Source organism: Brassica rapa, chromosome A05 (genome assembly GCF_000309985.2).
Source record: "Brassica rapa cultivar Chiifu-401-42 chromosome A05, CAAS_Brap_v3.01, whole genome shotgun sequence".
NCBI classification, from domain to species: domain Eukaryota; kingdom Viridiplantae; phylum Streptophyta; class Magnoliopsida; order Brassicales; family Brassicaceae; genus Brassica; species Brassica rapa.
The window spans coordinates 25,508,351-25,520,370 of NC_024799.2; the positions used below are offsets into that span (position 1 = coordinate 25,508,351).

General features: G+C 34.8%; 2 protein-coding genes across 2 annotated transcripts; both read left to right on the forward strand.

The window, feature by feature from the left end:
* The first annotated feature begins 4,980 nt into the window (after positions 1–4,980).
* Positions 4,981–9,968, forward strand: LOC103870506 (phosphatidylinositol 4-phosphate 5-kinase 9). The gene is made up of 9 exons (XM_009148639.3): positions 4,981–5,221; positions 6,015–7,494; positions 7,972–8,139; positions 8,209–8,374; positions 8,460–8,570; positions 8,651–8,838; positions 8,917–9,074; positions 9,156–9,315; positions 9,590–9,968. The coding sequence occupies exons 2-9, from the start codon at positions 6,269–6,271 to the stop codon at positions 9,864–9,866; spliced, it is 2,454 nt and encodes an 817-aa protein (XP_009146887.1). The 5' UTR covers positions 4,981–5,221; positions 6,015–6,268; the 3' UTR covers positions 9,867–9,968.
* Positions 9,969–10,160: 192 nt separating this feature from the next.
* Positions 10,161–12,016, forward strand: LOC103870505 (ras-related protein RABC2b). The gene is made up of 6 exons (XM_009148638.3): positions 10,161–10,618; positions 11,049–11,117; positions 11,211–11,276; positions 11,364–11,485; positions 11,552–11,680; positions 11,761–12,016. The coding sequence occupies exons 1-6, from the start codon at positions 10,483–10,485 to the stop codon at positions 11,851–11,853; spliced, it is 615 nt and encodes a 204-aa protein (XP_009146886.1). The 5' UTR covers positions 10,161–10,482; the 3' UTR covers positions 11,854–12,016.
* The last annotated feature ends 4 nt before the right edge of the window (positions 12,017–12,020 follow it).

Consider the following 12,020-nt stretch of genomic DNA (forward strand, 5'->3'; position numbering starts at 1 on the left):
CCCTTCGAGGCTCACAATTCGGATCGACCCTCCGTTTGGTTCGCTGGCAATTGGAGAGGAGGAGCGGTTGGAGAGGAGGAGATGTCATGGAGGAAGGCACGACAGAGCTTGACGAACCACCGATTTAAAGATGCGGAGGAAGACGAGACGCGACGGTGCTGAGAATGACCACTCGGTGATGATGGATTGAAACACATCCGGGGATTGAGCCGGCGGCAGAGCTACATCAAATTGTATTGAGATTGAGACGAAGACGTTCCCCAGTCAACTTCTGATTTTTCTTTGCGGTGGTGCTTGTTGGTCGAAGTGGATAAGAAGAAGATTGAACTACATCTGTGGTTTTTGTGGAGAAGAAAATTACAGTAAATGAAAAAGAAAGTAAAGCAAAAGGACAAGTATTTTTGTAATAAAAATAATTAAAACAAAAAGAAACTAGAATCTTTTGTAGTTACGTTTAGTTAAGGAAAATGAAGTAAAAGTTACTCAAAACTACCCTAGGAGTAATAAGTGTCTTATGCTGTAATAAAAAGTGCTAAAGTGACTTAGAATGAAAATTACTCTTTTTTCTTTTCCAACGAATCAGGACATAGAGTGATATTGTTCACGCACCAAACAGTACATGTTCGACAAGTGTCTTTAAATCATAGTTATCAAAATTCTCCAGAAATGATAATGTAGTGTGTACTTTAAAGGAGTGGAGATTGAATCATTGTTCCAATTACGTTGACTTTGTCATACATAGTTAACAGTTCCAGAGCTTTGTTTTCATATGCAACGGGTGCATTTTATTGAATTGGAGAAAATAATTGAGAGCATATGTGAGCAAATATTTTGATAAAATGTGTTGCTTTCTCCTATAAATAGTCGTTGTGAATATGCCCCGACATCCTCATATTTACGTGCTCTTCGACATGATATATATCTCACAGCTACAACCTATAAAATATTTTATAAGTGTTATCAAAACGAAACATGCGTCTGCAACGGATTGCTCTCAACTAGTGAAGATGATTTTGGAATCAGATGAATAGCTAGATTTTGCAAGTTATTTGGAAGACATCAAGACTTTATAAAAAGTTTCTTCAGCTCAGAGATCATTCATATAGCACGAGCGCACGATTTGACAGCATATAGTCTAACACGAAATGTTAGGAATCAACCGTCTTTTGTCGTTCACATGAATCTAGAAGTACCAGTGTGGTTTATAGAGCCTATATGAATATGTGTTTTTAAGTTGATGACAAAAAGAATAAACTAGACACATGCATTATAGCAAGAAGATTATCAGTCAATATACGCAAAATTAGCCTTTTAATTTAATTTTGTCATTTAAATTCTCTCAAACAATATATAACGGTTTCCCCTTCGATAAATTCTCTCAAACAATATCCCTTCTTTAAAATACAATTATATCAAATAAATGATTGTTGATGAAGAATGTTTTTGGTCTCGCAGAGTTAATAAACTAAAGTAATGGTGGAAGCTGGAAATAACAACCACGAGAAAGCGACAATGTAGTGGATTTTTTCTTTAATAAGTGGTAGCCAACCCCACTACTTGCAACGGTGGCTTTGTGTGAAGGAATTTGACTATCATCTCTCTTTTTCTTGAACGAAGGATTTAATCAAAGTTAAAAAAACAAATGGTTTGTAAATTTGATTTGAGAATAGTGCATACCTAAGTACTTGGATAATCGTTAGATGTATGCAATGTATTGATTCTAAGACTAAATATGATATATATGATATATATATATCTACGATTAGTTGATAGTACGAATCAAAGATATTGTGAGAACCTATAAAATGCAAATATATATAATATATGGATGGAGCAATAAAATCAATTTTTTTAAAAGATCTTACCGCAAAATGCTATTAGTGAACGTAACATTACATCGAACCGACGATTATTTTCTAATTTTACATGAAAACCTACGAATGGTGCGGAATAATATATTTTAAGTTCTAGGGAATAATATGTTCAAAGATTAATTGTGGGTGATCTAAAACTACAAAATGAGAAAATATGAGTTGAGATTATGAAAGCTATTTTACAGATTATATATATGCTATATATTTTTTAGCTTCTTAAGACTTAGGGTGGTGAATGTTTTTTATATTCTTTTGGTTTTTAAGCGACATTTGTACGTAGCATGGGAGATTATACTTTTGTATTGTTAGTAATGAAGTTTCCCTTTCTTCTCTTTAAAAATGATAAATCAACTTTTCTGATCACTAATCCCAACATCATTATAATAATCCACCGAAAAAGATATGTAAAAGTGTTAATCATATAGCACATAATTACAATAACTATCATTACCTTTATTTCTGTCCTTTTGTTTGGTACATTTTCTTGTTTTCTCGCATTGAAATATATAAACTACTATTGTTTTTGCCCAATTATACATGCTAATGTTTAGTCGACATGGCCAAAATATGACCATAACATCATTAAATAATAGGTACGATTGACGTTAAACTAAGGGCTTGAATTAAGCCGAAACATAATACGATCTTAGACATAATGCCAAATACAAACATGTGCGATCTAAATCTAATCATACTGCACATAACCTGTGACGTTCAACTCACGCTTGAGTTTGTTCTCATGATACTTAAAGGAGCTAGGGCCATGCCTGAGGATGGTTAATTACAGCCAGCCTGAACATAGACAAAGAAACCGACCGCTTACGACATCATCATTTTAGTTGTAAATAAACAAAATAAAAATTGTACACGAATAATAAAGACATACAATTTTAAATGAGCCTAAGACATTAAGAAAAAATTAAAAATGTTGGACTGGTACTGATTACAGCTTCAATCCCAAAAACTTTGCTATACAACCTGTGATACTGCTAATCTAACCTATTAATTTAGAGTCATATTTTTATCTACAATTAATAAGTCATAGTAGGACCACTTACAGAATTAGTTAATATTTGATTATTTACAATAATAATAATCCAACCATAAATTTGAATTTTTTTTTAATTATAACAAAATCTGTTGAGAAAGAATCTAACAAAATCTTACTAAAAATTTAAATATTTTATAAAATAAAACATTAATTAATTTTGTAATTAGTAATATAATATTATTATAAATCAGTGTTAATTTTTTTTTTATAAAACAAGAAAATAAAAATTCTATACTATTTCTTTTATAAATTTTATAATTATATTCTATATTATATAAAAGTAGAAGTGATTTATGCATTAAATATGAAAATATATATTTAAGAGGTAAATTAACAAATTTTTTTTTTAAATTGTTTCATTTAAGTAAATTATCACTCATTATTAAAATTAGTTAAATTTCATAAAATATAAAATATATTTATACAAAATAAATTTGTTAACACAAGTTAAACTTTTATATTCTACAACTATATATTCTATTTTTATTTATTTTGAATCTCTCAACAATATATTGTGTAAAATGTCTATATACAAAAATATAATAGTATATAATAACCTTTAGTTCATATACTATTTTAAAAATATGTTATTAGAAAACTATGAAATTTTAATAACTGATTAAAAATATTAATAACAAATCAAATTTTAATATTAAGTTTATTTTTTATTTTTATTACAACAAAATCCGTTGGAAAAAAGTTAGATAATATTATCAAAAATTAAAATATTTTTATATTATAATGTATTAGTGTAGTAAAAGATATTCAAAATTCATGTAATCTTCGAAACTCAAAAATAGTTGTGTGATATTCCAAAGTTTTCTTGAAAAAATATATAATTTGAAAAAAAATATTAAAACTAAAAATGATAATTTTTCAAATTTTTAAAAGATAAAATCATAGATAGTAAATAGTAACTTTTTCAAATGCACCACGAAAAAAAAATATATGTTATAAAAATGAAAGTAATCTAATATTTTGAAATCTTAATAAAAAAACTTAATATCATAACATCCAAAAATGTATTCTATATGCATAAAATTTACTAAAATAATATGATAGATGCTACTATGTATAATATTTACTAAAATAATAAGGTTATATTATTTAAACAAAACAATATTTTTACTTAGAAATCTCGTAAAATACTAAAATGATATATGTTAAAGTATATTTTTAAACACAATATGTAAATATAAATTAGCTTATATATATATAAATTTTAAAATGCATTATATGCAAAATGTATAAATTAAAGAGAAAACATAATTTGAAGGAGGTTTTCTATTTGATTATTTCAGATTGTTATTTTATTGTACCTAACTCAAAATATATTAGTAAGTATTAAAAGTTAACTTAAAAATATATTAGAAAAATAACTATATATTAATAATGTCGAATAAAAAATATAACCAATATTATAGAGTTACACAATATATTATATTAAAATGGAAACTATATATTAAAAAGTTGTAATAATATCAAATACTTTATGAAATGAAAAAAATATTTGCAGCGGGTCAAAATATAGTAGTCATTATATATCACCAACAAGTCTCAGTTTGACTATATATGATTTAGATGATAAAATGACCATTAAAATTTTCAGAACTACTCTGATTTTTCGCTTCTTTGTTATAACTAGCAACTTGTTATCTATTTCAAACTGAATTGTTCCAACCTTTTTTTTTCAAACTCAATTGGTAAGCAGAAATTGACTTTAAAATATTGGATCGCACGTGGATTAGTGTAAGAAAAACACAAATGTCCCCCTTCACCGGCCAAGCAGGTCAACATCTCTACCTTCTAAAACACAACAATTTTTTTTGTTGAATATTATTTTCTCATACAATACACCAAATATTTGTTAATAAACAAATACCATAGACCACTACGAAAAGATCTAGTAATTGATAAACTATTAAACCCATCTCAACTTTGAGATATATAAAATGTATAACTAACTCTTGCAATTCAAGACATCAATCTGCTGGGCTAAACTGTAAGAATAAGAATTTAGTTTTTTTTTTAAGTAGGCAAAGATCAGAAGAAAAAAAAAGCTAAAAAAGGTTCAGCCTGTGATACGAAGGTTATATTCGTCTTTTGGTATTTCTTTTATTGGAAAAAAGAGTTTCTGTAATAAGAAAGCTGTTATTGTGGCGCTTACTGCTTTAGCTTCGGGATTTGGTCCAATCGTCTCTCTTGTACAGATTGACCCCAAAGACCCCCAGAAGAAGCTCTGAAGAAGACCAAGAAGACAGAGAGAAAGAGAGCAGCTTTGAGTTTTGTCCCAACGGTTTGTACACCTCTTACTTCGTTGGTCTGGATTTGGTTTTCTGGATCCGGTTCAAGTTCTGTCCGTTCGGTTCGCTTATTGTGTGTGTGTGTGTGTCTCTGCTCTGTTTGATTGAAAGCTTTAAACTTTGGATCTTCGATTTTTGTATGCTTTCATTTTGTCATTGATGATGATTGAAATGGAGTTGCTTTTGTGATTCTAATAATCCAAAATTTTATTTTTATTGTTTACAATGGGCTATTGTGTTTGTAGAGATTATGAGGAGTCTCATCATGAACTTTTTATGTGTAGAGATTTCAAAATTTAGATTAGAGAGATTATGAAAGTTTTGATGAACATTTTGGATTCCTTTGATCAGTCCCCAGAAAGTAAGATTCTCTCTAAACTTTTTGTTCGGTAAATTTTGTCATACTCTGCCTTTTTTTGGAGACGTGGTGAGGAATCTCTTCTTTAATCAGAATTCAAAAAGGATTGCAAAATTGTTATAAATAAAAAAGACTTTATGATTGTAAATTCTTCTTCTTCTTCCCTTTAACGGCTTTCTTTTTTGAGAAAAACAAATAGTAGTTTTTGTTTACTCCTCCCTTCATTCTCTACCTCTCTTTGTGAAATTGAATGAGTTCTTTGGTTCTTTCAAGTGGGACCAAGAACTAGATGCGTGTCTTAGTTTTCTTATCTGACAGAGATTTGAGCAAGTATTTGCTTTTGTGACCATATCTACATGTTTTCCTCATTAGTATTTTTATTCATGAAAAGTTTGTTTAATTTCCTTTTCTTTTGATTCTGATTCTAGATTCACACATCGTGACCTGGAACCTGATTCTCACATCTGCTTCTTTCTCCACGGAGTGCACTAGCTGAGACCACATTCTATAATTCATGTTTTGTTTGAAAGTAGCATTCTCCTTGAAAGCTTTGAACGCCTCTTGCTCTGAGCGTTTGTGATGCACTAAAGATACTGGACGAGTGTATCACCAAGATCGAACTACAGTTTCTTGTTACCTAAGCTTCCGCTCTCAATCAGTTTGTGTGCTTTAGATTCATTACATGTCTTCCCTTGAAGTGGGAGGAGGAGGACAAGTTGCATTCGCAGAAAGAACCAAATCCGTTGATGCACTCACCAAGAAAGAGATCCTCTCCGCTCTAACCAACGGAGAGACCACCTCCGAACCTTCCGAGGACGCTAGGTTCAGAAACAGGGAGCTCTCCCTCCCCAACGGCGAGTCCTACGACGGCACTCTCCTCGGAAACGTCCCCGAGGGCTCAGGGAAGTACGCGTGGTCAGACGGTAGCGTTTACGTCGGCGAATGGAGACGCGGGATGAGACACGGCAACGGGAAGATGAGATGGGCTTCGGGCGCGTGCTACGAAGGCGAGTTCTCAGGTGGCTACATGCACGGTACAGGGACGTACACGGACGCTAATAACTTAACGTATAAAGGAAGGTGGCGGCTGAATCTCAAACACGGGCTCGGGTACCAAGTTTACCCTAACGGTGACGTCTTCGAAGGCTCTTGGATTCAGGGTTTGGGAGAAGGGCCAGGGAAGTACACTTGGGGTAATGGGAATGTCTATCTTGGGGATATGAAAGGTGGGAAGATGTCTGGGAAAGGGACGTTGACTTGGATCACTGGGGACTCTTATGAAGGAAGCTGGTTGAATGGGATGATGCATGGGTTCGGTGTGTACACGTGGAGGGACGGTGGTTGCTACGTAGGGACGTGGACGCGTGGTTTGAAAGATGGGAAAGGATCTTTTTACTCGGCGGGGACTAGAGTTCCCGCCGTGCAGGAGTTTTATCTCAACGCTCTTAGGAAAAGAGGGGTGTTGCCTGATCTGAGGAGGCAGAGCCAAGTTGCTGCAGCTTCTTCGGTTAATATGGAGAGTCTTAGAGTCGGTGGTGGTGGTAACAACAAGTTATCGAAAGGGAGTTTGATTAACTTGGAGCAGTCACGCAACGGGAGGGTTTCTTTGGAGAGGAGGTGGAGTCTTGAAGTGAGTATTGAGAAAGTGATTGGGCATGATTACTCGGATTTGGAGAGGGGAAGCGGTACTGAGGAGTATAGTGCGAACAGACCGATCTTGGAGCGGGAGTATATGCAAGGTGTGCTGATCAGTGAGCGTGTGGTGGTAGACAACAGGTTTTCGCCTACTTCGAAAAGAGCTAAGAGGAAACATAAGAGGCTTTTTAAAGAAGCTAAGAAGCCTGGGGAAGTTGTTATCAAAGGTCATAGGAGTTATGATTTGATGCTCAATTTGCAGCTTGGAATCAGGTATGTGCTTGCTCCTTCTAGTCCTGTGTCCTATAGGGCTGAGATTTTAAACCAAACCGAACCAAAATTTTTGGTTAGTTTGGTTCAATTCAGTAGGTTTTTTTTTCTAAAAGTTCAGTTTTTGGTTTGGTTCGATTTGGCAATCGGTTACTTCGGTTAAAAAAGAGAAAACTATAACCAAACCATGCCAGAAAACCCGCACCAAACTACCAAGTTTCAAACCGAACTAAACGCATTTAACTGAGCTTATCCGAAACTTAAACAAAGTTAAACCAAAATATAACCGAAATCAAAAACTTTGGAGGCCGAACACCTAACCAAACCGAATTTTATTTTGAGTTTAATTTAGTAAGATATACGTTGAACCGAACTAACCGGAAACCGAACTACCTGAACCAAATGTCCTGTGAGATAATCTGTTTTTGTGAGATAAGCTTAGCCTAGTATTGTGTTACTAAAACTAGTTCAAACGTTTAGGTACACAGTGGGGAAAATAACGCCTATACAAAGGAGAGAAGTGAGGACAGCAGACTTTGGACCTCGGGCTAGCTTTTGGATGAGTTTTCCTCGAGCTGGCTCCGCCATGACGCCTCCTCACCACTCTGAAGATTTCAAATGGAAAGACTATTGCCCTATGGTATTCAGGTTAGTTTCTATGGATACTCAAAAGCTTTGTGTCTCATTGGTGTTTTACATTCATTCTAAACCTTGTAGGAACTTGAGGGAGATGTTCAAGATGGATGCAGCTGATTACATGATGTCCATTTGTGGAAATGATACCTTAAGGGAACTTTCTTCTCCAGGGAAGAGCGGGAGTGTCTTCTTCTTGTCTCAGGATGATAGGTTCATGATTAAAACACTCAGGAAATCTGAAGTCAAGGTTTGTCACCACTTATGCAATTGTGTAGTGCTGGTTTGAGCTTGTGTGTGATGTATGGAGTATAAATCAAATCCTTCATGTGTAGGTTCTCCTGAGGATGCTTCCATATTACCATCATCATGTGAAGACGTATGAGAACACCCTCATTACTAAGTTCTTTGGCCTTCACAGAATCAAACCATCAAGTGGACAAAAGGTACTGATGCATCCCTCTTGTACTATATCATTAGCTTTGAGATTGTTACTAACTTCAAATATCTCTCTCTTGCATTGCAGTTCCGCTTTGTGGTGATGGGTAACATGTTCTTTACAGATCTAAGAATCCACCGGAGATTTGACCTTAAAGGTTCGAAGTTGGGACGCTCTGCAGACAAAGTGGAGATAGACGAGAACACGATACTTAAAGATTTGGATCTGAACTACAGCTTCTTCTTGGAACCTTCTTGGCGAGAGGGTTTACTAAAGTACTACTCTCTCCAGAACTATATGCATTTTTCAATTCAACGTTTTAAACTTCTTTCACTGCTGGTGTATGTAAACAGGCAACTAGAGATCGATAGCAAGTTCTTGGTAGAACAGAACATAATGGATTACAGCCTTTTGCTCGGTGTGCATCACCGAGCTCCAGAGCACTTAAGGACCCAGTTGGTCCGTTCTCGAAGTATAACAGCTGATGCGTTAGAGAGTGTAGCTGAAGATGGTGAGATTCTCATATCTTAAAGCTTATTATTATTATTATAGAATCTCATTCTAATGATGATGATAAATGATGATGAAACAGATACAATCGAGGACGACATGTTATCTTACCACCAGGGACTAGTTCTTGTTCCTGGAGGGAGTGATAATGTTGTAACTGGTCCTCACATCAGAGGCAGCAGATTACGAGCATCCGCTGTGGGAGATGAAGAAGTCGACCTCCTTCTTCCTGGAACAGCCAGGTAAGAGACCGGGGTTCTTAACTCATGATTTTACTTCTTTATTTTTTTACACTTTTCGGCTAGAAAACGACTCTTATATCTCTTATTTAAGAGACGGTTCTTAGTTTTTCTTTATTAAAATCTAAGAAAAACTAAGAAGTCTCTTAGCCGAAGCTAAGAAGTCCAGTTAAGAGACTGAGGTTAATCATGGTCTTCAAACCAACCAACTAACTAACTCTCAACTCATTGGCAAATGAGGAAACTATGATTCATCATAATCTCTTGAAATGCATAGGCTGCAGATACAGCAAGGAGTGAACATGCCGGCAAGAGCAGAGCTGATACCGGGAACAGAAGAGAAAGACAGACAGATTCTACACGATTGCTGCGACGTCGTGCTTTATCTAGGCATTATAGATATCTTACAAGAGTACAACATGACCAAGAAGATAGAGCATGCTTACAAGTCTCTTCACTTTGATTCTAAATCGATCTCAGCCGTTGATCCTACTTACTACTCCCAGCGTTTTCTTGACTTCATCGAGAAGGTGTTTCCTCAGAACAACGCATAAAGAGAAAAAAAAGAGAGTACAGTTTAATGTTTTTGTTTTGTAAGTATTCTGTAAAACAGACCTTGAAGAGAGGGAAGTTAAGTAAGGAAACAGTTTTTTTTTTTCTTTTTCTCAACCGCAAAACGTAATCGCAACCGTTACCAAACGCAATAGACACGTGGACACATGACGGACTTTGGAAGAAAAGTTGAAACAGAAACAAAGATACGTGTCGTGAAGCAAAATGTCGGATAAATTGACGTTATCATTGTATGTTGTTCACTTTTTCATAGACGTTTTGCAATTTTTGTTTTTGCTTTCTGTAAAGAATAAAGTTTCTTACTTTCTTAAATTATATGAATCATTTTGATTCAAAGTTTTCTCCTTTTACGAGAGAGATGTTGATATAAACAAAGAAGCATCTGTTCATTACTATACACTGAAAGAAGTCAAAAATTTAGTTTTTTTTGTTTGTTTGTGAAGTAGTAGGGTTTGGTCTGATTTGATTTGATCTCTCCTGAGTTTTTTGTCGGTTGGGTTCCGTTTGTTGTATTTCTACAGTATTATTAGATCGACAAAAGAAAAAAAAAACAAAAGGAGAGTTTTAGAGTTGAGATCAGTGCAGAGAGAGAGAAAAATGGGATCTTCTTCTGGAACAAGTGGATATGATCTGTCTTTCAAGATCTTGTTGATTGGAGATTCTGGTGTTGGTAAAAGTAGCTTGCTTCTCAGTTTCATTTCCAGCTCTGTCCAAGATCTTGCTCCCACCATCGGTAATCTACTTAAACTTTCTGTTTGATCCCTAAGGAAAATGAGCTGAAAAAAAACTATTGTTTTCTAGTTTGTCAGAGAGCTAGAATCTTAACTGGTCAAACTTCAAATGAAGTCAATACTGCTTGACTTGACTCATTTCTTGCTGTGACCTTGTCTTGTAAAATTACATATTGAGACTTGAAGCTAAGGCATTTGTTTAGGCTTAGTGGTTTCCATAAGTGGGAAGTAGCTTGAATTTATCAAAAGGTTATTGGTGTTAGATCTTTTGTTTGCTTTTCTTTTGATCTATATTTGACTAGACACTTGCTGGTTGAGACTTGTTTCTGTTCCTATTGGAGTCTCATCAAATCTGTCTGAGAAGTTTTGTCAAAGCTTTCTTTTCTTGTTTCCTATTCGTCTGGCATTGGTCTGAACGTTATAACATTGTAGGTGTTGATTTTAAGATCAAACAGCTGAAAGTAAGAGGGAAAAGAGTAAAGCTTACAATCTGGGACACAGGTAAGCTAAAAATCTTACTTATATGAGAGATTCAAAAGTGTAGTTAAGGTACCACCAAAAACTTATGGTCAATGTGGTTTCTTGGTTTGTTAGCTGGACAAGAGAAGTTCAGAACATTGACTAGTTCTTACTTCAGAGGCTCCCAAGGAATCATTCTTGGTAAATTATATAAACATTAGAACTGTGTCGGTAAAAAACTTCCTAAGAATGTATAAATACTTTAATTCTTGGTGATGGATGATGCAGTTTATGATGTGACGAAAAGAGAGACGTTTCTGAACTTAGCAGATGTTTGGGCCAAAGAGATTGAGCTCTACTCGACTAACCATGACTGCATTAAGATGCTCGTTGGCAACAAAGTCGACATAGTGAGTAGTAGTACTTGTAATCAAATCAACCTGAACTTGGTTTTCACCTGACAGTTGTCCTTACAGGAATCTGAGAGAAGGGTAAGCCGAGAAGAAGGAACGGCTCTAGCGAAAGAACTCAAGTTTTTGTTTCATGAATGTAGCGCAAGAACCCGAGAAAACGTTAAGCAGTGCTTTGAAGAGCTTGCTCTCAAGGTAAGGAATCAAATCTTGGTGATATCTCTTTTCACTTTTATACTGGTCTGGAAAGTGAATCAGGTGTGAAAATGAAACAGATAATGGAGGTACCTAGTCTTTTGCAAGAAGGATCAAACTCTCTGAAGAGAAAACCTGACTGCAGAACTCATCAAAGCCGGTGCTGCTCGTGAGGTCATTGATCGAGAACCCGCCTAGGCTCTTTTGTGTGTAAATTTATCAAGAAGATGAAGCTTGCCTTGTAAATCTATCAGTTCATTAGATTGTTCTTTTTGCCTCGAACTGAGATTGTGTAATAATAAGTTAATAACCTCACTATAAATATCTTATTTCGAACCGT